The following is a 26,539-nucleotide window of genomic DNA, read 5'->3' as shown; positions in this document are numbered from 1 at the left end:
CACACAGGGACACACACACATACAGGGACAGACACAGGGACACACACACATACAGGGACAGACACAGGGACACACACACATACAGGGACAGACACAGACACACATACAGGGACACACACACACACACATACAGGGACACACACACATACAGGAACACACACACACACACATACAGGGACACACACACATACAGGGACACACACACATACAGGAACACACACACATACAGGGACACACACACATACAGGAACACACACACATACAGGAACACACACACATACAGGAACACACACACACATACATACATACATACATACAGGGACACACATACATACATACATACATACATACATACAGGGACAGACCAACACACACACATACATACAGGGACAGACCAACACACACACACACACACACACGGACAGACTAACACACATACAGGGACAGACCAACACACACACATACAGGGACAGACCAACACATACATACATACATACATACATACATGGACAGACCAACACACACACACACACACACACACACACACACACACACACACACACGGACAGACCAACACATACATACATACATACAGGGACAGACCAACACACACACACACACAGGGACAGACCAACACATACATACATACATACATACATACATACATACATACATACATACATACAGGGACAGACACACACAGCTAGACCTCACCACACTCCAGCCTGGCTCCTCTCCTTACAGCTCCTTTAGCCCACTAGGAAACACCATCTACCCTGTTGAGTCCTGGGGCCGCACACCCCAGCAGTGCACATGGTGAAAATTGTCTGCATTGCTGGGGTAAGCTGCCCTAGAATTCAGAACAGGCAGTTTGATGAAGAACAGGACACGGCTGCAGGAGTGAGCGGGCACAGTAGGCCCCGGAAATTGCCTGGGTATGCCGGGTGCTGACGCCGGCCCTGCTGATATACGCCAGTTTTTCAGGCCTGTCTCATTTATCATTTTCTACGCTTGTTTTAGGTGTAAAAAATGTTCTAAATCTACAGCAGCAAGGAAACTGGTGTAGATTTAGACTGACGATGATGGACGATAAAAGGTCAGCGACGTACAGTATACTTTTCACTACTGGACCAAATAAGCGAGTGTCATGGAAACGTAGAAACATAGAATGTGTCGGCAGATAAGAACCATTTGGCCCATCTAGTCAGTGTCAGCTGATATCGCCGTTCGGCTCTTAATCACAATTTCAAAAAATGCAAAAAAATGGCATGTTTCATTTTATCTTTGCTTCTTTATCAAAAACAATGTAGAGATCCACAAATGTTTTTTACAAGCACATACAGTATCAATGAAGAAAATGTCCATACATTTCATAAAGTCCTTAGTTACAGAGAGGGTTCGGCACTTAACACACAACAAACGTAGCAGCTATGGTTCGGGGGTCCTCCCCCTTCGTCAAAGTTATACCATAAAGGGGTTGTCCAAGATCATAATAAAATGGTGCAAACACAGTCAATGATAAAAAGATAACAAATGAAGCAATAATTAGCTGGTGCTCCCCATCGATCTTTGTTTACAGGGCTGCAGTGATGACAACACGTGACCACTACAACCAGTCACTGGCCTGGCCATTGCCTGGCTTTGCCTCAGTCTGTTATGATCTTGGACAACCCCCAACATAGTTATGAAAATTGGTTTTAGGTACTGTAAGAAAAACTCTGTTGGGATGTTACAGTGAGCATTCCAGATACTTTGCCTTACGCTTTTTTGCTACTGTTTTATAGAGGACACAACTTAAAAGGGGGTTGTCCCACAAAAAATATTCTACAGTTTTCAAACCAGGATCTGGATCTGAATACTTTTGTAATTACATGTAATTAAAAATTTAGTACAGCCACGGAGTTATAAAATAAAATGTATCTGTATAGCACCACCTGCTGTTTTTTTTTTCTTATTTCTTTGTCCAGCTCACTGAGTAGGTCGTACTTGCTCAATTCCATCCTTTATCTGCCTTTTCAGCTGTGATAGGGAGAGATCTGCAGCAGAAAGGACACTCCCCTTGAGCTGTCAGCTTGATATAAATCTAGCAGAGCAATGAACGGGGAGATCTGTGGACCCATGTGAGGTTCAGGGCTGGTTCTAGTTTTGTTAGAAAAATATTGTCATGTTTTATATGATGTCTGATGTTCATATTTTACATTAATCATGGGATAACCCCTTTAGCCAATTGAAGACCATTTGCCATTAACAGTGGGGTCTTTTTGAATGTACACATATTGGATGGTACTTTTACCGCATCATTGCCATCTTTTGCTGGAGATACACTTTATTTGACACTGGGCACTTACTATGACATAAGTGGGCACCGTGTTTTCAACATGTTTTTTTTGTATACAGGAACACAGCAGCGCAGGAACCACTTCCAGTTAAGACGCTACACAACCCCAACTGTTGTTGATTGCTGAATGACTACAGACAGTGAGTAAGGTTTGGTTTTATTCAAATACAGGTTTTAACAATTTCAATGTAATACTGGGTTCAGGAGACCAATAAAAAATGCATTTTTCTTTGTCACTAATCACTGGGGAGTCCAGTTACACTTCAATTCTTATGACATTGATCCGACTATGGCTTAAATAAGTGTTTGAGTTTCAGGAGAAGCAGATAAACGATTCACATGAGATGTCAGATGAAGGGATTCAGTTTAAACACAGAACTTGCTTTTCTGTAAATACACAGATTATATCATTATACTGGGAAAGTGGCTGAAAATTTTTAATAAACGCTAGTTGAAAAAATGATTTTTAGCCCAAAATAAGTACAATTCCCTCAAAGGTCTCCATAGCTTTTAAGTCATACAATAGTGTCCCCAACATATGGTTGAGCTCATAAAATGGATGCACAGTGCAAAATTCTCATTTGTATTAGCAAAATTCCATAGACATACGCGTAACAAGAACCAAATTCCCAGTTCATCTAGAAGTCCATACTTTTGGAATAAGCTTCAATCGCAGAGTCCATGCAGGATGGAAAGTGTCCCATACCATTTTTATGAGACTGACTGAGAAGGAACGTGAGATCCTTGGCTGCACAGAGTATAGAGTGGCTTCCAGTAAAATGCGGTGTTGGCTTGTTTACTCCAACCTATGGTTTTCCATCTGTTGTACAACTACAACTACCAGCATTCCCACGGAAGTATCTCAAACTGCCCTCAAGAGCAGATATAGGGGGTCCTTTATTAAGACCGGCGCTTTAGACGCCGGTCTTAATAACCCCTATATCTGTCAGTGTATCCACGGAAGTTATGAAGAGGCGCAGGCCTCTACATAACTTTGGTGCATCCAACACCAGCTCTAAATGTAAAGACAGCTTCCGAGCTGTCTTACGTTTAGACCATTTTCTACGCCTTGGTACGGCCCCGCTGGCCCATTTACCTCCCACTCCACCTTCCCCGCCCATGTCATGCCCACTTTTGTAGACCTGGAGTGAGAGGGGCGAAGTCGGAGTTAGCGGCGCAACGGTTAATCTGTGCCTGAAATACGCTTAATATAGCCGTATTTTAAGATAATAAATGACCCTCATAATTTTTGCGCAGCTGCTGCCTACATTTTGTTTATTAGGAGTTTTTTTTACACTGCCATCATGGGTTTCATTATAAACAGAGACCAGGACAGAAGAAGCAGGTCCACCACATGATAAAGCCCCTCGTGCCCAACAATCCCATTGCCTTATGATTCATTCAGCCACAGTGTCCAGTGCTGTTCTTCCCATGTAAATCTGAACACAGCTTAACAATGACATGTTAATATACTAAGGAAAGACAGAAATGTTACATGGCGCTAGTCATTGGATATGTTTTCTGTACGCAAGTATGATGATGCTCCTTTAAAGTTGCTGTAACACAATTGCAAAACCTCTGAATGCGTCATTCAGCAACCTTCCTGTTCTTCCTTTGTAGGCGGCAGTGTTACTTCACATTCCATTGCTTCTCATGTACAATTATCTGCAGTCTCTTTTATGAGCACCGTATCTTGTCCTCTGCTCTAGTTATATAGTTATTGCCAACATAATCATCAATAGACTGCAGTGTGTAGTTTGCACTCCAATTAATCTTTCACCGCCTATGATATATTAGGCTACTTTCACACTAGCGTTTTTACCGGTAATGAGACCCTATGACGGATCTCAATACTGGAAAGTTGAAACGCTAGTGTACAAGTAGTCTTAGACATAAGTTGTCTTTTACGAACAATTATCGACGACTAAATGCCACTAACTGTGAAGAAAGCTGTGGCAGCTGCAAAAATATACACTTTTTTGGTGGAGTTTAGACTGGAAATACAAATAAGACGAGGCTCAGTACCGGCAGTCCATTCTGGAGGACAGTTTGAAACGTTTTGCTGAATGTATGCTCCAGATAACTGTATGCCTACAAAGTTGCATATGTCTTTCAGTGACTCACATTTAAAAAGATTGTATACAAATGTTTGCTTAAAGTTGTGTTCAAAGTCGTGCTACAGGCCCAAATACTAAAGCTCTTTTGGTATAAGGGAAAAAAAATTATCAGGTCAATTAAATGCTGGTGTACCATACTCCATGTCCACAGTATAGATCAGTGGTTCTCAAACTGGGAGCGTGTACCATAGGGAATACATACTGCAACACAAGTGGGTATGTCAGGAGCGAAAACAAGACTGGCCTCACATCTAGCTGCTGTACGTCCTTTGTACCTCCCATGCCGTGCCAGTCCGCCCACCTCTTCTTCACTTGTCCTGCCACCGGAGGCCAGGTGTCCTGCAGTGCTCTGTCCCCAGGCACAAACTGGGTGTCCTCAGGGTGGTCCAGTGTCCTCTTTTGTCAGGTGAATGGTTCATGTCAAGAGCCCATGTTTTTGGGTGGGAGACCCCTTGGGCATAGGCAGATAAAGCTTGGACAGATTCCAGGACTGTCAGCTGTGGACAGTGCACGTGATTACCCGTATCCAGAAACCATGGAGATGCCAGACAGAGCGATACTGAGCTAATATTTTTCTATAATATAGTGCATTAAGATAATGCAGACCAGCATCAGAGGCACAGTGACATTGGTCACACTGTAATAAAGAAGAATATTAGCGCAGTATCTCTATGTCTGGCATGGTTTCTGGGCAGAGGTAGTCGAATATACTGTCCTCGGTGCCCGGCCTTGACACCTGTTCCAGATCTCAGAATACACTTCACAGGGAGTGTGCCTTATTTATTGGGCTTCATATATAAGATTCATACTGAATGTACCTCACTCATCATGTTTCATAACACAATCTTGAAATTAATGTGCCTAATTAATTGTGCCACATATTGCATGAAGGTTCCTCATAGTCAGACTTGCCAACTCTCCCAGAATGTGCAGGAGATTCATAGAAGAGCTGACAATTCTCCCGGGCACCCCACACGCTCACCTTTACCCAGTCATGCACTTCCCTCTGCTCTCAGTGGAGACTATTCTGGGGTCTGTAAATGTGGGGGTCTGGTGGGGGTAGTCTGGTTTCAGGTCTCACAGGAGGGAGTCTGGGCTCTTGTAAACATGGAGGAGTGTTGTCTGGGGTCTGTAAACAGGGTGGAGTCTGGTGTGGGCTATGTAGACAGGAGTCTGATGTCATGTTATAAACAAGGGAGTCTTGTAAACATGGAGGAGTCTGTTTTGGGGTCTGTAAATGGGGGGGGGCTCAAGATGAGTCTGTAAGCAGGTGGAAATCTAGTATTGGGTCTTGTAAAGAGGGCAGAGTCTGGTCTGAGGTCTATAAACAGGAAGAGTCTGGTCTGGGGTCTGTATACAGGGGGTCTTGGGTTTGTATTGGGCTGGGTATCATTGAAGGCCTTGAAGGCTTTTTTAGTATTGAAGTACTTTTCTAATTGTACCTCATTGTGGGTGAGGATGTGTCCTTCTACAACTGTGATTGTGTATTTGAGGGGAGTAAAAGTAGAAATTGTCTCCAAGGTAAAATGGAAGTTCAAGTGCCTGTGACTTCATCTGTTCTATCCTAAAATAATCCATAAACATAGATATTTTTAACGGTTGAATGATATATTTATTATTTTAAAAGTGTGGTAATGACAATAACCTGTTTGTTTTTCAGTTCTTATGTAACACATTGCCTACTTGGGCATACTTGATTAGGCTTTGTCACTAGGGAGCAAAGGTTGAGAAATACTGGGATATACTGTATTTCCCTCAGTCATTGTTTCTCTTCACTGGCGCTTGTTAAAGCTTATATATCCTTATGAAAAAAATCTATCCTTGGGCAGCTGTAGATATGTATTAGTTATATAGGAGAGTATGCTTCCCTCCCCCCTTCTCACAGCATAAACCAAGCTAAGGAAACATTTTATTTAAAAATCCACATAAAATAGATTACAAAGTTCCTCAGTTGTTTACTTGTTTTATATTACTTTGGTGGTGTTTGTTTTTCTGTACCCACCCAAATTCACTGTCAAAATATTATTCTGGCCCCTGAAATCTGTAAGTCATGAGACACAAAAGTTCAGTTCATACAGTGTAAATGTCATCCCGAAATGCACTATTCACCGGTAACAGTGAAACCACAGAATTTTTTATTTCAGTTTTGCTCTAACATGATATCATTATAAATCAGTTTAAAGTTTTTTAATGGAAATGTATTCAGTTCTTCATATTGACTGAAAAGGGATTGTCCAAAGTAGACAACCCTTTTAGGGAAAAATCTGCTCTTTTTACCAGTATGGTGGCATATGGAGAGTTATCAACCTCCACGTTCATACCTCTGTTTTCGTTCTGTGTTCAGCACATGTTCTGTATTCAGCACATGCATCAAAGCTCCTGGCATAAACATTGAACATATTCACACTTATGCAGAAAATGCTATCGGTCACTGATGACACCTACCCCTTCTACAGCTATCGGTGACTGACAGCTATCTCTGTATACACACTTACACATAGAATGTAGTGTTGAGCGAGCATGCTCGGTCGAATACCAGTTCGGCTCCAGCATCGCTATGCTCTGCACATGGCGGTACTCGGCCGAGTACCGCATGTGCTCGAGCGCAATGCTAGAGTCCCCTGCCCGCACATTTTGCGGCTGCTAAGCAGCCAGTAAACGTGCAGGTAAGTACTGCCCTCACTGTAATGCCAGTAGCCATGTTGGCTACTGGCATTACAGTGATTGGCTAGCCGAAACGCGTCATCGGGTGCTATATAGCAACCGATGACGCGTGTTCGGTTCATTTTAAGTCGGGGAGAGCTCAGCATAGGAAGGGACAGAGAGTGTAGGGAGTTTAATTGAATTTAATTTTTCTACAAAAATGTTTCATAGACTCAAAAGTCCTTGTAAGGACTATTGTGTGTGACAGCAACAATATATATTTTAGCGCATCCTGTGCAAAATACTGTGTAAAAGGCCGCTGCGGACAGTTATAATTATCCGTGCCACATCTCCTGTGTAAATTGTGCGCATCCCTAAAATATCAGTGACATCCAGTACACTTTTTCTGTAGACACTAGGAACTGTGACATTACCTGTGGTACCTGTCCTGTATCACATTTCCTCATCACAAATACCTTTTTGTAAACTTTTTTGCAAACAAGTGATCCCACACCTGGATATTCCGAGGACCTATTTTCATCGCCGTTACTTGATTTGGCCCTCTCGCCAAGCACGCTTGAAGAGGGACATGAGATCATGTGCCCTGATTCCCAACCTCTTGAACATCCACAGTCACAAGAACATGACGATGGGGAACTGCAATTAGTGTTTAATGAAGTGGATGATGATGATGATGATACACAGTTGCCAATGAGTCAACCGCAATTACTGTCTCAAGAGGTTGATGAAGAGGATGAGACACAGTTGTCAATCACTGAGGTTGTGGTTAGGTCAACAAATCAGGAGGATGATCAGAGTGAGGAAGTGGAAGAGGAGGTGGTGGACGATGAGGTCACCGGCCCAACCTGGGAAGGTGGAAAGCCGAGCAAGGACAGCAGTACAGAGGGGGAGAGATCTGCAACATCGCAACAGACTGGAAGAGGCAGTGGGGTGGCAAAAGGGAGAAGGCGGGCCATACCACACAGGCCCGCAACTGTTCTACGGAACAACCCCTTGCGGCAATCTCCCTTGCCTCTAACTCACCACCATCAGCATGATCCGCTACATGGCATCCAAGCACCGTAATAAGTGGGACGAACGCCTGGGTCCACAATCTGTGTCTGCGGGTCACACCACTGCCTTCTTTTCCCTTGTGTTACGTGCTGGCCAATCCCCTGTCGAAGACGCAGGCCTGGGTGCATCCCGCCCTGCACCTGGACCTTCACAAGCGCCATCAGCGACCACATCCACTTCCGTGTCCCAGCGCAGCATACAAATGTCCTTCCTCCAGGCATTTGAATGCAAGCGCAAATACCCAGCCATCCACTCACAGGCCATAGCACTAAATGCGCAACTTTCCAAATTACTGGCCCTGGAAATGTTGCCGTTTTTGGCTTGTGGACACTGAGGCCTTCCGCAGCCTGATGTTGGTGGCCGTCCCTCGTTATGCAGTCCCCAGCCGCCACTATTTTTCACGGTGTGCCGTGCTCGCCTTACACCAACATGTGTCCCGTAACATCACACGTGCTCTGACCAACGCAGTTACTGGGAAGGTCCACTTAACCACGGACACATGGACAAGTGCATTCATCCAGGAACGCTATATTTCCCTGACAGCACACTAGGTGAACGTTGTGGAGGCCGGGAGCGAGTCGTACCCTGGGATGGCACAGGTGCTACCGACGCCAAGGATTGCGGGCCATACGTCGATCAGGGTTTCCGCCACTACCTACGTTAGTGGCTCCAACCCCCACTTCTCCTCCTCCACTTCCACCTCTGAATTATCCACATGCAGCACCAGTCAGTCATCAGTTGGTAGCTGGAAGCAGTGTGGCACTGCAGTGGGGAAGCGGCAACAGGCCGTGCTAAAGCTGATCTGCTTAGGTGACAAACGTCTCACCGCTGCAGAGCTGTGGCAGGGGATAAGAGACCAGACTAAGCTGTGGCTCTCGCCACTCAACCTAGAACCAGGCATGGTTGTGTCTGATAATGGCCCTAACTTGGTGGCGGCTTTGGAGCTCGGCAAGCCCAGACACATTCCATGCCTAGCCCACGTGTTCAACCTTGTGGTTCAGCGGTTTATCAAAACCTACCCCAATTTGCCTGAGCTACTGGTGAAGGTGTGCCGTGTGTGTGCACATTTCCGCAAGTCACCGATAGCTTTAGCCGGGCTGTCAACGCTGCAGCAGCGCTTGAAATTGCCAGGTCACTGGCTGTTGTGCGACATGAACATGTGCCGGAACTCCACGTTACACGTGTTGGCCAGGCTTTGTGAGCAGCAGAGGGAAGTAGTGGAATACCAGCTGCAACATGGTCGTCGCCTTTCCATTCAGCTTCTGCTATTCACAAGTGAGGAGTGGGCATGGATGTCTGACATCTGTGAGGTTTTAACCTCTTAAGGACATAGGGCGTACAGGTACGCCCTTGTGCCCTGGTACTTAAGGACACAGGGCGTACATGTACGCCCTGTGTATTTTCGATCACCGCCGCGCGGCGGGCGGTGATCGGAACCCCGTGCCTGCTCAAATCATTGAGCAGGCACTTGGGGCAAATGCGCCGGGGGGTCCGGTGACCCCCCCATGTATGCGATCACAGAAAACCCCAGGTCAATTCAGACCTGCGGTTTTCTGCGTTTCCGGGTTGTTCGGGTCTCTGAAGACCCGATAACCCGGAACAGGATGGTGATGGTGGTGTGATTTCACCCCACCAATCACCATCCAGCGATCCTGAGTGGTGATGGTGACATCACGACTCAGGATCGCTTCCTGATTGGTCTGTGGGCGGTCCGGCGGCAAATTCAAAAGAGGCAGGCGCTCCTCTCTTCCTCCTTTTGTGTTCCGGAGCCGGAGGAGAGAGGAGCTGCCTGCACGTGTGTCTGCCAGCACCCCCAGGACCCGATCTGTGCCCCCAGGACCCGATCTGTGCCCCAGCACCCCCCATCAGGTACATAGGGACAGCATAGGGAAAGTTTGGTTTAGGCAGGGGGAAAAAAGGGAAAGTTAGTTTTTGAACTTTTCTAACCTTTATTGCATCACCCTAAGTTAGGGTGTCTGGGGTCCACAGCACAGCTGTGTGACCCTAGACCCCCCAGGGGTGCTGCCACTTGCCCCCCCCCCCCCCCCCCTTTTTTGGGGTGCATTTTTTTTATTATTTTTTGTGTACGCTGATTGTGGCCGGCACTTAGTGTCCGGCCACTGTTAGCGCATCGCACACCCCACCGCTGATCAACTTCGGACGGTTGATCAGCGGTTTTGATTTTTTTTCCCCACATTTTTTGCATTTTTTTTAGTTAGTTTATTTTATTTTTTTTCTGTTAGTTTTAGGGTGAGTTCGTGAACACCCGTGCCCCCACGCACACAAAATAAAGAGTTACACACACGCACATATACACGCAGACACACACTCCCCTATGGCCCGCCGGACGTTCTCGGCCGAGGAGGCATACGCCCAGCTTGCCTCCGACTCCGAGAGTCCCAGTGAGGATGAGGATGACCCCACATTCCTGTTGTCATCCGCATCCTCCTCATCATCTAGCGATGATGATGAGCCCCCAAGGCGGCGGAGACGTCGCCGGGCGGAGCAAGGGGACCGCCATGTTAGGGACCCTGTGGCCCACACTAGTACGAGCAGCTCTGGGGCTCGTACTGGTTTCCCGGCCCACCAGTTAAATCCACCGGAGCCCCCTGCCGGTGAACTTGTCTGGTGTAGCCCAGAGCGATACGAGCCTGTGATTCCTGATTTTGTAGGCCAATCAGGAATCCAGATTTCCACAGTGGGCTATACTGAATATGACTTTTTTTGTCATTTTTTCAGTGACCCACTGGTAAATCTGATGGTGGAGCAGACGAATCTGTACGCCCAACAGTTCGTCGCTCAACACCCGGGCTCCTTTTTGGCCAGGCCCGGTGGCTGGACGCCGGTCAGTGCAGCTGAAATGAGGACATTTTGGGGCCTCGTGCTGCATATGGGCCTGGTCAAAAAACCCAGTGTCAGGCTGTACTGGAGTGGGGACGTCCTATACCAGGCCCCACTTTACAGTACAGCCATGACACGCTCCCGGTTTGAGGCCATCCGGAAATGTCTGCATTATTCCGATAATGCAGCATGTCCCCCCCCGAGGTGATCCTGCCCATGACCGTCTGTATAAGATACGGCCGGTCATCGATCACTTTGGGGCCAAATTCATGGAGGCCTATGTACCTGGAAGGGAGGTCGCGGTTGATGAGTCTCTCATTGCGTTCAAGGGGAGACTCATTTTCCGCCAGTATGTGCCCTCCAAGCGGGCGAGGTATGGCGTAAAGCTATACAAAATTTGTGAGAGTACCTCAGGGTACACTTACAAATTTCGTGTGTACGAGGGGCGAGATTCCCGGATTCAACCCCTAGAATGTCCCCCCACTCTGGGTGTTACCGGGAAACTTGTGTGGGACCTTATGTACCCACTGCTGGATAAGGGTTACCACCTTTTACGTGGATAACTTTTATACCAGTATCCCCTTGTTCCAGTCCCTTGCCGCCAGATCCACGTCCGCTTGTGGGACCGTGCGGAAAAATCATCGCGGCCTCCCTGCCCACCCCCTCCAGGTACCTATCCCCAGGGGTGAGACCCGTGCCCTTACCACTGGAAACCTGTTGCTGGTCAGGTATAAGGACAAGAGGGATGTCCTTATGGTGTCCACAATTCATGGTAACGGCATCACCCCTGTCCCTGTGCGAGGTACCGCGGCAACGGTCCTCAAGCCCGATTGTATCGTCGCCTACAATCGGTATATGGGAGGAGTTGATCTCTCTGATCAAGTCCTCAAGCCATATAATGCCATGCGCAAAACCCGGACATGGTACAAAAAAGTTGCGGTCTACTTGGTGCAGGTTGCCATGTACAACTCTTTTGTACTATCCCGAAGCGCTGGCAGCACAGGGATATTCCTCCAGTTCTATGAGGCAGTCCTCAAGGCCCTGATCTTTTCGGACCGGGAAAGAGCAGGCCGGAGTACCTCGGGAACTGTAGGTGCCCGGATCGTCCCTGGCCAACACTTTCCAGGTGTGGTCCCCCATACTGGAAAGAAGGGACGAACCCAAAAAAAGTGCAGAGTGTGTCGCAGGAGGGGGATACGGAAGGACACGACTACTCAGTGCGACACGTGCCCCGATCATCCGGGCCTCTGCATTGACGGTTGCTTCAGGGAGTATCACACTTCCATGGAGTACTAAATTTATATCCCAATTTAGCACTGACATCGGATAAAAAAAAATGGTTCTCAGACCTGAGACACCCAAAAAAACTAAAATCATTTATTAAAAGTAGACATATTAGGTATCGCCGCGTCGGTGGTAATCTCCTCTATAAAACTACCCCATGACCAACCCCCCCAGATTAACACGGTCAAGAAAAAAAAAAAAAAAAAGGTGCAAAAAAAGTTTTTTTTTTGTCACCTTACATAATAAAAAGTTTAATAGCAAGCGATCAAAAAGTCATATAGCCCCCAAAATAGTGCCAATAAAACCGTCTGCTCATCCCGCAAAAAATGAGCCCCCACATGAGATAATTGGATAAATTTTTTTTTTTTAAAATGACCCTTAGACTTTAGAGATACCCAAAAAAAAGATTTGTATCAAAAAAGATAATATAGTCAAAAACCTAAATAATTGTAAAAAAAAAAGTAGACTTATTAGGTATTGCCACGTCCGTAAGAATCTCCTCTATAAAAATATCCCATTACCTAACCCCCCAGATTAACACGGTTAAAAAAAAAAAAAAAACGGTGCCAAAACCGCTATTTTTGGCACTTTTCCATTTCAATCCGTTTTTTTCCGGTAACAAAACAAGGGTTAACAACCAAACAAAACTTAATATTTATTACCCTGATACTGCAGTTTACAGAAAAACCACATTTGTGGTCGTAAACTGCTGTATCAGTAAAAGGGAGGCCGCAAAAGGAAAGGACTGACATGGTTTCTGGAAGGCCGATTTTGATGGCCTTTTTTATTGACACCATGTCCCTTTTGAAGCCCCCCTGATGCACTCTAGAGTAAAAACTCCCCAAAACTGACCCCATCTAAGAAACTACACCCCTCAAGGTATTCAAAACTGATTATACAAACTTTATTAACCCTTTAGGTGTTCCTCAACAGTTAATGGCAAATGGAGATGAAATTTCAGAATTTAAATTTTTGGTAACCTTGCCTCACAAAAATGTAATATAGAGCAACCAAAAATCATATTTACCCTAAAAATAGTCCCCAAAAGAATGCCACCTTATCCCGTAGTTTCCAAAATGGGGTCACTTTTAAGGAGTTTCTACTCCAGGGGTGCATCAGAGGGGTTGAAACAGGACACGGTGTAAATAAACCGGTCCATAAAAATCAGCCCTCCAAAAACCAAACGGCGCACCTTTCACTCTACGCCCCGCTGTGTGGCCGTACATTAGTTTACGGCTACATATTGGGTGTTTCTGTAAACGGCAGAGTCAGGGCAATAAAGATACAGTCTTGTTTGGCTGTTAACCCTTGCTTTGTTAGTGGAAAAAATGGGTTAAAATGGAAAATAAGGCAAAAAAATGAAATTTTCAAATTTCATCCCCATTTGCCAATAACTCTTGTGCAACACCTAAAGGGTTAACGACGTATGTAAAATCAGTTTTGAATACCTTGAGGGGTGTAGTTTCTTAGATGGGGTCACTTTTAGGGAGTTTCTACTCTAGGGGTGCATCAGGGGGCTTCAAATGGGACATGGTGTAAATAAACCAGTCCATAAAAATCAGCCCTCCAAAAACCAAACGGCGCACCTTTCCCTCTACGCCCCGCTGTGTGGCCGTACAGTAGTTTACGGCCACATATTGGGTGTTTCTGTAAACGTCAGAGTCAGGGCAATAAAGATACAGTCTTGTTTGGCTGTTAACCCTTGCTTTGTTAGTGGAAAAAATGGGTTAAAATGGAAAATTAGACAAAAAAATGAAATTCTCAAATTTCATCCCCATTTGCCAATAACTCTTGTGCAACACCTAAAGGGTTAACGACGTATGTAAAATCAGTTTTGAATACCTTGAGGGGTGTAGTTTCTTAGATGGGGTCAATTTTGGGTGGTTTCTATTATGTAAGCCTCGCAAAGTGACTTCAGACCTGAACTGGTCCCTAAAAATTTAGTTTTTGTAAATTTCTGAAAAATTTCAAGATTTGCTTCTAAACTTCTAAGCCTTATAACATCCCCAAAAAATAAAATATCATTCCCAAAACAATTCAAACATGAAGTAGACATATGGGGAATGTAAAGTCATCACAATTTTAGGGGGTATTACTATGTATTACAGAAGTAGAGAAACTGAAACTTTGAAATTTGCTACATTTTTCCAAATTTTTGTTAAATTAGGTATTTTTTGGTGCAAAAAAAAATAATTTTTTGACTTCATTTTCCCAGTGTCATGAAGTACAATATGTGACGAAAAAACAATCTCAGAACGGCCTGGATAAGTCAAAGCGTTTTAAAGTTATCAGCACTTAAAGGGACTCTGGTCAGATTTGCAAAAAATGGCCTGGTCCTAAGGTGTAAAAAGGCTGTGTCCTGGTGAGCGGCGATAACTCTATTATCAGCGTAACCATCCCACTTCTGTGTCTACTCAAATGCTCGCTGCTCACAATTAAGGACGACGCTTTGCATGTGGAAGAGGTGGAAATGGGGGAAGACATTACACAGGGTGATAGCCAGACCACGCTCAGTTCGTCTTCTCAGCGTGAATTGGACGATGAAGAGGAGGAGCAGGAGATGGTTGCCTTCGCTACAGAGGGTAGTACCCAATCTGTTCTGTGTGCGTTGGCAGCAGAGGATGAGGAGATTGAGAGTGATCCACCTGATGATGACAGCAAAGTCTTGCCTGTTGGTACTCTGGCACACATGGCTGACTTCATGTTAGGCTGCCTTTCCCGCGACCCGCACGTTATATGCATTTTAGACAACCCGGATTACTGGTTGTTCACCCTTCTCGACCCCCGCTACAAAGAGAACTTCTCATCTCTCATTCCTCTGGTGGAGAGGACGAGCAAAACGGTGCAATACCAGAAGATCCTTGTTGAAAAATTGCTCCAAAAATTTTGATCTGAATGCTGGTGGCAGAGTCCGTAGTTCCTTAGCCAACAGGTAAGCACATCTGCCTGTCAACGGAAAATGCTGACAGGTTGACTCTTGAACAAGGCCTAGATTGACCATAAATTCTCGACTCCACCAGAAGAAAGCGGCTGAACATAAAGGCACTTTAAATGTGTTGTTTATAATGTACTGAATACACTGTATTCCCATGCACCCCTTCCACCACAAACAAGGGTATATGGTTGAATCTTCCTTTTCTCATCCTCCACCTCCTCTTCCATCATATTAACATGCTTATTCTTCACATATAATGCCCTCGCATATATGCTCTTCGCATATATTGATTTACATGGTTAGTTCACATGCAGGCCCTCGCATATAATGTTTTATAGGGTCAGCTCAACTGCAGGCCCTCGCATATAATTTTTTTAGAGGGTCAGCTCAACTACAGGCCCTCGCATATAATTTTTTAGAGGGTCAGCTCACCAGCAGGCCTTTACCTACAATATTTTACTGGGTCAGCTCACCATCAGGCCCACACATAACATCTTTTCCAGGGTCAGCTCACCAGCAGGCCCGCAACTCAAATCTTTTACAGGGTCAGTTCACCTAAAGGCCCTCGCATTTAATTTTTTAGAGGGTCAGCTCACCTGCAGGCCCGCACATAAAATCTATTACAGGGTCAGCTCACCAGCAGACCTTCACCTACAATCTTTTACAGGGTCAGCTCACCAGCAGGCCCGCACCTAATTATACCTAATAGGTAATTTGCGCGCATGCTGCCTTGCTTGAATGTGGTAGCCGTAGCTGTTTCTCAGACTCCCTCTCTCCGGAATCGAATCATGATTCCCCCGTTACCCATGGTCTACATGGTTTGGGCTGAAAATAACATCGAATGTTGATAGGGCAGACATCCGAATGGATCGTCGCCGTCATCGAGATGTGCTATCGTTCCCAGGTTATCTAGAGTCACCAAAGCGGCAGCAGGCTCTCGCCCATAATGTTTTAGATGGTCAGATTAGCAGGCCCTTGCTCCAAATGTTTTTGAGGGTCACCAGCAGGCCATCAATCATAATTTTTCAAGGCTGTGTTTGATGCCCTCCTTTATGTGTAACAAAGGGTGTATTGGAGTGATGGTGCCTTGTAAATTTTGGCAGCCCTTTCACTTAGTGCATAGGTTTTATGAGTATAGGAGTCCCACTACATGAACAATTGTACCACAATGTGAATCGGGCCCTCCTTTATGTGATATACAGGTTGTATCGGAGTGCCTCTTCCTTGTAATCTTTGGCAGCACTTTTTATACAAGTAAATATACAGGAAAGAATGATTCCTATCAATATTTCCTCTAAAATAAAAAATAAAAATCTTTGGTTTTGTCCGTATTATTGTCAGTCTGTAAAAGTGGCGTACTATTCGGACAACATCATTCCCAGCAGCGACCTGCGAGTACAAGATGCATCCACCTCCAGCCAACACTTTTTGTGACATAGCCAAAGAAATCAGTGTGATTAGATTGACATGATCTGCGCTTGGTAAAGCCTCCTTAGGTTACTTTCACACTAACGTTAATATTTTCCGGTATTGAGATCAGTCATAAGGTCCCAATAACGGAAAAAAAACGCTTCTGTTTTGTCCCCATTCATTGTCAATTGAACAGAACGGAATCCTCCAAACTGCATTCCGTTCTCATACTGGAGAGCAAACCACAGCATGCTGCCGTTTGCTTTCCGTCCTGGGATGCGGAGCAAGACCCCCAATGCAAGTCAATGGGGACGGATCAGTTTTCTCTGACACAATAGAAAACGGATTCGTCCTCCATTGACTTTCAATAGAGTTCATGACGGATCCGTCTTGGCAATGTTAAAGATAATACAACCGGATCCGTTCATAACGGATGCAGACGGTTGTATTATCAGTAACGGAAGCGTTTTTGCTGAACCCTGCCGGATCCAGCAAAAACGCTAGTGTGAAAGTAGCCTTATTTCCCAACCTCTCCTTCTTGTGATCAGTAGGTGTCCCAGTGGTCGGACTGCTTCGGAATAGATATTTATTCCACAGGATAAATAATACGTGTGAAGTTTAAATCATGGCACAACCCCTTCTGAAGTTGGATCATCCAGGCAGATGTTAAAGGGGTTTTTATGAGATTTTGATACCGATGACCTATCCTCAGGATTAGTCATCAGTATCTCATCAGTGGGGGTCCGACACTTGGGACCCCTGCTGACCACCTGTTGAGAAGGCATCAGCGCTCCTGTGAGCACCGTGGCCTTCTCAAAGCTTACCAAGCACAGCGCCATACATTGTATAGCGGCTGTGCTTGGTATCGCGCTCAGCCCCATTCACTTCTATGGGGCTGAGTGATACCTAGCACAGCCACCGTACAATGTATGGTGCTGTGTAGGTGAGCACGGAGAAGGCAGCGCCACTCACAGGACCGTTGGTGCCTTCTCAAACAGCTGATCAGCAGGGGTCCCGAGTGGCGGACCACCCGATCAGATACTATTGACCTATCCTGATGATAAATCATCAGTATCAAAATCTCAGAGAACCCCTTTAAAAAAGTCTCTTTATTTTGGATTTATGTATTTTTCTGTATTTGAGATTTTACCGTTTTATGATTGGTTTCTGAAACTTTTCCTGCCCTCCTGTTGACCTTTTAACACCCTTTTATATGCAAGTGGTTAAAAGTCATAGATTGAAATGCATGTGCCCTGCCACTCCATTAATTTTCTATGGGAATACTGGAGATAGCCAGGCACGGCGCTCGTCTGTCTCCAGCATCTCCATCTCCAAATCTTCTTTCACGGTATGCTGTGTATGACTGTAAAATTTAAACCTGTCTGTAGCAGGACCCTCTCCCCTCTGTGCTGTCTGCAGCAGGAAACAAAGATTATTAGACCTTGTCCCCTTGACCAAGCACTGCCTAAACCCTGTGTTCTCCGCAGTTTACTATTTTCTTCAGAAACATGCTGTTAGGGTACTTTCACACTTGCGGCAGAGGATTCCGGCAGGCAGTTAGGTTGCCGGAACGCAAACCGGATCCATCTCACAAATGCATTGCAATACCGGATTCGTCTTTCTGGTTGTCATCCGGAAAAACGTATCTGGTATTTATTTTTTTCTAACTTTTAAAGGTCTGCGCATGCGCAGACCGCAAAAACCGGATCCGTTTTGCCGGAATACTTGGGGCAGGATCCGGCATTAATGCATTTCAATGGAAATTAATTCCGGATCCAGCATTCCGGCAGGATTTTTTGGCCGGAGAGAAAACTTCAGCATGCTGCGGTATTTTCTCCAGCCCAAAAACGTAAGAGGGACTGAACTGATGCATCCTGAACGGAATGCTCTCCATTCAGAATGTATTAGGATAAAACTGATCAGTTTGTTTCCGGTATTGAGCCCCTAGGACGGAACTCAATACCGGAAAACTTTAACTCAAGTGTGAAAGTACCCTTATTCCTACAGACTGACAAATGATGTGGAAAAGTGGGCAAAATCTCTTGTTCACTTTTAGGCTAGGGTTACATGACGACATGTGTCGCGCGACATTTTTTTGCAGCAATGTCGCGCGACAACTTTTATAATGATAGTCTATGGTGTCACGCTGCGACACGACAATAGCAAAAAATCCATCCATAGACTATCATTATAAAAATTGTCGCGCGACATTGCTGCGATACATGTTGCAGTGTAGTTGTGCTCTTTGTGCGCGCGACTTTTTGTCCTGTAGCACTAGCCTTATAATTCAAGTTTTAGTTTTTTGTTTTTTTTTATAAAACCGGTACGTAGTTTTTAGATCACGGTGCGCTTGTAAACTAGAGAGCAGCTAATCACTTTTTTCATACCACTCTATATATTGCTGACATTTATCTGCAGTAAAGGGAGTGGTTCAGATTTTGCAATATGTGCAATTATGATTCACTTTGATGGTGTCTGTGCCTGTAGTTCTTCTTTTAGTAGCATGACGGTTCCATACAGCACTGGGTAAGGGTTAAGCTGTGTGTCCTTGAATTATACAGAACTTTAACAAGATACAGCCTCCTGAATATGTTCTGATGGATGATTCACAACAAAGAGAAATAAAAAAAACTCTTTTAACTAGATGTACACTGAAGCGGTTACGAAGAAGAACAGACATGGACCCATCTTACATAAATAACACATCCTTGAAGAATCTTGTGCAGCAAACAAGCTTTGTACTGTTTTCTAGCATTAACTCTTGATGCAGATGGATCTAGCTATGCAGGTATATTTGGTAAACTACAATAGAACCTGTTTTTGGCTTGATATACTCGTTTATTTCTCTACTAGCGTTGTGGTATACCCTATTTTTTTTATTTTTTTTGCCAATGTGTTAGTATTACAGTGATTGCTATTGTACTGTTCACCATGATGTATGGTGTGTTAAATCGGATCTGTGCTCACAGACATGGATTCGGCAGTATACCTTACCGGTTCCAGCGTTGTTCTTTTTCTGCTAGCTGGTCGGTGCAATTCGTTTTGGCGCCCCATAATAGTGAACTACTGATAGAGTAGAGTTAACACTCCTGTTTTCTGAGATTTCTGAGTTGTGTTATCTAATCTAAGCAAACACCTTCAATTGCTTTTCAATGGCTTTTGTCTCAAGATAATGCGATGAGTTAAGAAATTTGAGTTAAGAGCTGGAGTGCTAACCCTGCTACATCTGTATTATATTTGTTGTCTCCACCACTCGGTGTCAATGGGGGAGGTGACGTTCTATTAAAACTGGATGATGGAGGCTGGCCACATGGAAATTCACTTGTCTCAGGCACCGAAACCAACTTCACCTATTGCAATTGATCGGGGTGGGTCTAGAAGAAAAGGAAAAATAGCTCTTGAACCATTGAAAATGCTTATGCCAAGGTGTGCTGCCAGTTTTAGTTCAGTTGAAGACGTGACAGTTCCTCTTTATATACAAGTAGTTCTTATACACGCTTGTTTATAACAGTCCACCTGTCTCTTTTTTTATATGTGTGGTTATATATTCGTTTATAGTCATTGCCTTAGTTGGCAGTAAAACATCATTTTGTGCGACCACGATTGAGTCAGTACTGAGTTTATCAGCAAAACACAACCAGTAAGCAGTGATGATCCATGATCTTTAACAAGGGTGCATAGCCCAGCCTAGATCTGAGGGCCACTGTCACGAGGGTGTCATGACCTATCGCTGACCCTGTTGTGCCTGGGGTCAGTAGGTCGCAGCGGGTGGCTACTCACTCGGTTTCAAGAGATCGCTCCATGACCTTGTGGGAATGGATTCCGGTCAAGGTTTTCCTGCTTAGGTTTGCGATCCTTTTTGTCCCATTTAGGGATCTGTAGTTTTTCCTTTCAGCTGTTCTGTCAACCACTCCTAGCTACTATATATTCTCCCTTTCTGCTTCCCTTGTTGCCAGATATAGACCTTCTTTCCAGATCTTCTATTCTGACCTCTGGTGGAGTTGGAGTTGCTGTGGAGGTGTTGGAACTAGTGCTGTTGGATCTCCGATCCTCTCCTGTTTGTTGTGTCCTGTTCGTTGTCTTCTTTCAGGGATTGTATGTGGTGTTAGTGTTTGTCCTTTCCCTGTTGTTACCCTAGATGTCAGCGGTGAGGACTAGTGCTCCCATCGCCCTAACCACTACCTAGGGCTTATTTCAGGGCATCCAGGTGCCAGTGCTAGGTGAGTTAGGGGTCACCACTCCTCCCTCTCCCTAGTGAAAGGGTACACTCCTTCCCTCCCCTCTGCGCCGCACGTCTGTTACCTGCCATACCTGCCACCTTGTCAGATTGCTCTGTTCACAATTGCGTTAGTTTACTCAAAATAGGAAGCTACACTATGTTATTCTGTCATAGTAAAAAAAAAAAAAAAAAACATGGCCGCGGGACCCCTTACAAGCTAATGGGAGAAATGAATTATGGAGGTTTGTACTGTATCTGTCATCTTGTAAAATTGGAAGCCTTAATGCCACTGTATACAAAGTCTAAAAGTTCTACAATAAAAGGTCTGGCGTAATAGATTAAAAACCTGGTACACATTGACTGCCAATTTAAACGAGCTTTATGTGTATAATACGTCATAGAATTAGGGTCCGTCTGGGCCAGTACCTGAACATTCTACTGTGGGATGAGTTTCTGACCAGGGTTTCCACTAGACTTGTAAACCACCAGCCCAGCTGTGATTACATAGGCAGGCAGTTGCCAGTAATTTTTTTAAATCGGAAATAGCAGTCAGATTACTTCCTATTTGAATTGTATACTCCTCTTTTCTAGGCCCATCCAAGCCTTAAAAATGTCAGAACTAGATCAAGTGTTGAATTGGCGTTACCGGAAATGGTCATCGGCAAGGGTTGAAAGAGCTGAAGACACTCAAATTTAGCAGGTGGACCTTTGCACACTGGCCGCACAAGACTAAGGCCTCTTTCACACGGGCGTTGCGGGAAAATGTGCGAGTGCGTTACGGGAACACCCGCGATTTTTCCGCGCGAGTGCAAAACATTGTAATGCGTTTTGCATTCGCGTGAGAAAAATCACGCATGTTTGGTACCAAAACCCGAACTTCTTCACAGAAGTTCGGGCTTGGGTTAGGTGTTCTGTAGATTGTATTATTTCCCCTTATAACATAGTTATAAGGGAAAATAATAGCATTCTGAATACAGAATGCATAGTAAAATAGCGCTGGAGGGGTTAAAAAAATAATAATTTAACTCGCCTTAGTCCACTTGATCGCGATGCCCGGCATCTCCTTCTGTCTCCTTTACTGAACAGGACCTGTGGTGAGCATTCATTACAGGTCAAGGACCTGTGGTGACGTCACTCTGGTCATCACATGATCCATCACCATGGTAAAAGAGCATGTGACGTACCATGTGATGACCGGAGGGATGTCACCACAGGTCCTTGACCTGTAATGAATGCTCACCACAGGTCCTGTTCAGTAAAGGAGACAGAAGGAGATGGCGGGCATCGCGATCAAGTGGACTAAGGTGAGTTAAAAAAAAAAAATTTTTAACCCTTCCAGCGCTATCTTACTATGCATTCTGTATTCAGAATGCTATTATTTTCCCTTATAACCATGTTATAAGGGAAAATAATAATGATCGGGTCTCCATCCCCATCGTCTCCTAGCAACCGTGCGTGAAAATCGCACCGCATCCGCACTTGCTTGTGGATGCTTGCGATTTTCACGCAACCCCATTCACTTCTATGGCGCCTGCGTTGCGTGAAAAACGCAGAATATAGAGCATGCTGCGATTTTCACACAGCGCACAAGTGATGTGTGAAAATCACCACTCATGTGAACAGCCCCATAGAAATGAATGGGTCGGTATTCAGTACGGGTGCAATGCGTTCAACTCGTGCATCGCATCCGCGCGGAATACTCGCCTGTGTGAAAGGGGCCCTAGAGTAAAGACAGCCTAGACACACGTTTCGCTAGTAACCGCTTAGTCAGGAGGCACTCCTGAACTAAAATAGAGGAGTATATATAGTAGAAAAGGATGGTAAGTGTTTGGTGTGCCCCAGCCGTGATGCAATGGCGCCAGAGAGGAAGCGCACCACGTGATGAACCACATAGTGATGGCCAGACGTAAAATGTCATCGCACTTATTTTTTTTAAACCATTTATATTTACACATGCTGGTTTTGGGGTGTTTTATTGCTGCTCTTTGCACAAAATCACATGAAAAAAATTCCACAAACCTTCACATGTAATTATACGCTAATCTTGGCTGATCTGTTTGGGCGAAAGTTGGGAACCCAAATTCTGACAACATCACTTGAAGCTGGTTTAGAGTCAGTCTTGCTGCTCGAGAAAACGGTTATATAAAAATCTGTTATCGTGAATTGATAATATCTCCCATGTCAGCACTTACCACAGCATAGTTTAGGACGGATGCAGGTAAAGGGAGGCATGCTGATTATTTTGTACAGATCAATGATGGGCCCTCAGAATCTTTTCCTCTAATCAGCCCAAAGTGCCCCATGTTAGTGCAGTGCCTAAGCACATTTTTTTTTTTTTAAATTTGTGCCATCAGTATCTGATTTACATCTCAGCAACTCCTTAGGTCATACGGTATATAGCTTTGAAATGTTTGTCTGCTTTTACAAAAAAGGTACATAATGCGTAGTCTGACATATACGGTACATAATGTATATTTCTTCAGAACGCTTTACGTTCTATACAGCAGCATTGCTTTGGTCCCAATTGAACACTGATTTCAGAAATCCTGCTTTGTGTCCACTTTATTTAACGTATGCAGTTGCTCCATTGCCATTCACACTGATTCATCGGAAGAGACTTCAGTTTCTGATATGACTTTATTAAGCAACATACATTGAGCTGCCAACTTACATAAAACACAGAGTCTAAGACAATAGGAAGCATAGCACTGGCCAGACGCTAAAACCAGCCTTTATTGAAGGTATTGTGGACAAACAAAGCGATGGCTGTTTCGTGCACCCCTGGCCACTTAGTTACACTAAGTGGCTCCTATAAGACATGACCTTTTTTCCTGACACCAAAGAAATTGGATTGACAGGAAAATCCTGCGTTCAGAAGTACATGTTTACTGGCGGTGCTCAGCCCAACTACATAAACCGCAAATGTAGAGAAAAGCAAACGGCGCACTCACCAAAAATCTTTTTGCAGCTTTTATTGTATCCTCAATAAAACACGGGGTATGCGGGTACAGCACAGCAAATAGACACTTTAGCTGTGCTGTACCCACATCCCCCGCGTTTTATTGAGGATACAATAAAAGCTGCAAAAAGATTTTTGGTGAGTGCGCCGTTTGCTTTTCTCTACATTTGTGATTCATGTTTCTTCTTTTGTTAATTTTCCATCTACAAGACATCTTTTCCCATAAAAAATGTCACTGCCATTTTTTTTAGCAGATACAAAGTAACCTCTACCACCCTTTCGTGTCCAGTAAAGAAAATGGATAGTGATGAATAGGTTTGTTTTTTAATATTGAAGGGTCAATTTTGAGACAATCGCCTGCTCGTCAGTGGAGACCACTGCCTTTACATGCAGTGATCTCCTCCACAGTATGGGGAGAAACTATCCCTAATGCCATCACTCGTCCCCATACAGGCTCGTTGTTTGCCAGCAGCAGATGCTGTTTACAAAGCACGATCTGCAGCCTGCAAACAACGATTTTTGTGCCCGTATGAATGTTCCATTTCACTCGTTCATGGGGTAATCGGGGGGCACCTTTACACTTCCAAACAGTGGCAGATTATAATAGGGTCGTTTGGGTTGGTAGCCCCAGGCCCGGCATCCCTGGGAGGCCCAACGCCGACCCGAACGGCCACATACTGCGGCGGAGCACGGGAGCGAATAGTTCCCTGCCCCGCCGCCGATAACCGCCATAGGCTTCAGGCCTAGTAGGCTGAGGCCTATGCGGTAGTGAAATCCCGGCGCAGGCGTGCATGATGACGTCATCACGCGCCTGTGGCGGGAGGGATGCAGGACAATGAAGGGTGAAAAGGGGAATGCACGCCTGCCTCACCATGCCGGGCACAGGTATGTATTAGCTTTTAATTTTTTGTTTCTGTGTATACCAACTTTTGGGGGCAAAGGAGGACATGGGGCAGTGTGGTAGCAAATCAGTTCGGGGGGGCAGATTATTAAATGGGGGAAATTTACTTTATGTGGGGCAGATTATTACTTGGGGGCAAATCACTTCAGGGGGTGCAGTGTGGGGGCAAATACTTCATGGTAGGCAGTGTGGGGCCAAATTACTTCAGGGGGTGCAGCATGGGGGCAAATTATTTCATGGTAGTGCAGTGTGGGGGCAAATTATTTCATGGTAGTGCAGTGTGGGGGCAAATTATTTCATGGTAGTGGAGTTTTAATTTCATTGGTGGCCAGTGCGGCCCCCCCTCCCTCCCACTATTGTATTAGTTTCATTGGTGGCACAGTGTGCGGCCCCCCCCCTTCCCTCTATTGTATTATTATTGGTGGCCAGTGTGCGCCCTCCCCGGCCCCCCCTCTATTGTATTAATATCATTGGTGGCCAGTGTGCGGCCCCCCCCCCCCCCCCCCCCCCCGATCATTGGTGGCAGCGGAGAGTTCCGATCGGAGTCCCAGTTTAATCGCTGGGGCTCCGATCGGTAACCATGGCAACCAGGACGCTACTGCAGACCTGGTTGCCATGGTTACTTAGCAATATTACAATATTAGAAGCATCATACTTACCTGCTGGGCTGTCTGTGACCGGCCGGGAGCTCCTCCTACTGGTAAGTGACAGATCATTAAGCAATGCGCCGCACAGACCTGTCACTTACCAGTAGGAGGAGCTCCCGGCCGGTCACAGACAGCGCAGCAGGTAAGTATGATGCTTCTAATATTGCTAAGTAACTATGGCAACCAGGACTGCAGTAGCGTCCTGGTTGCCATGGTTACCGATCGGAGCCCCAGCGATTAAACTGGGACTCCGATCGGAACTCTCCACTGCCACCAATGATCGGGGGGGGGGGGGGGGGGGAGAGGAGGCCGCACACTGGCCACCAATGATATTAATACAATAGAGTGGGGGCCGGGGGGGGGCACACACTGGCCACCAATGATAATACAATAGAGGGAGGGGGGGGGCGCACACTGGCCACCAATGATAATACAATAGAGGGAGGGAGGGGCGTCCGGGGGGGGGCGCACACTGGCCACCAATGATATTCAAACTAGGGAGGGAGGGGGGTCTTCCCCCTGCTGCCTGGCAGCCCCTGATCTCTTACAGGGGGCTATGATACGCACAATTAACCCCTTCAGGTGCGGCCCCTGAGGGGTTAATTGTGCGGATCACAGCCCCCTGTAAGAGATCAAGTGCTGCCAGGCAGCAGGGGGCAGTCATGTACACAGTTCTCAGTATATTCTAACTTCAAGCGTCCCCATCACCATGGGAATGCCTCTGTGTTAGAATATACTGTCGGATCTGAGTTTCACGATCTGACTCCAATCCGATGGTATATTCTAACATAGAGGCGTTCTCATGGTGATGGAGACGCTTCAAGTTAAAATATACCATCGGATTGGAGAAAACTCTGATCCTATGGTATATTAACTCCTGACTTGACATTGAAAGTCAATGGGGGACGGATTCGTTTGCAATTGCACCATATTGTGTCAACATCAAACGGATCCGTCCCTATTGACTTGCATTGTAAGTCAGGACGGATCTGTTTGGCTCCGCACGGCCAGGCGGACACCAAAACAACTTTTTTTTCATGTCCGTGGATCCTCCAAAAATCAAGGAAGACCCACGGACGAAAAAACGGTCACGGATCACGGACCAACGGAACCCCGTTTTGCGGACCTTGAAAAAATACTGTCGTGTGCACGAGGCCAAATTCTGTCTCAA

At 45.4% G+C, this 26,539-nt stretch overlaps 1 protein-coding gene across 5 annotated transcripts in view; it reads left to right on the top strand.

The window, feature by feature from the left end:
• The window catches only part of VDR (vitamin D receptor), a 227,083-nt gene that overhangs the window by 30,411 nt on the left and 170,133 nt on the right, over positions 1–26,539 (top strand). For 4 of the 5 annotated variants that reach the window (XR_005777732.1, XM_040425878.1, XM_040425880.1 and 1 more), the window contains exon 2: positions 2,398–2,478. Coding sequence is in view for 3 of the 5 variants with exons in the window: in XM_040425878.1 (XP_040281812.1) it covers positions 2,466–2,478 (13 nt within the window). In the remaining 2 variants the exon portion in view is untranslated. Of the gene's footprint in view, positions 1–2,397; positions 2,483–26,539 lie in introns of all 5 variants that reach the window. The other variant, XM_040425881.1, reaches the window with a different exon arrangement.

Source organism: Bufo bufo, chromosome 3 (genome assembly GCF_905171765.1).
Source record: "Bufo bufo chromosome 3, aBufBuf1.1, whole genome shotgun sequence".
In the NCBI taxonomy this organism is placed as follows: domain Eukaryota; kingdom Metazoa; phylum Chordata; class Amphibia; order Anura; family Bufonidae; genus Bufo; species Bufo bufo.
Note: the sequence above shows the minus strand (reverse complement) of the source record. Positions and strands in the feature narration are given on the sequence as shown.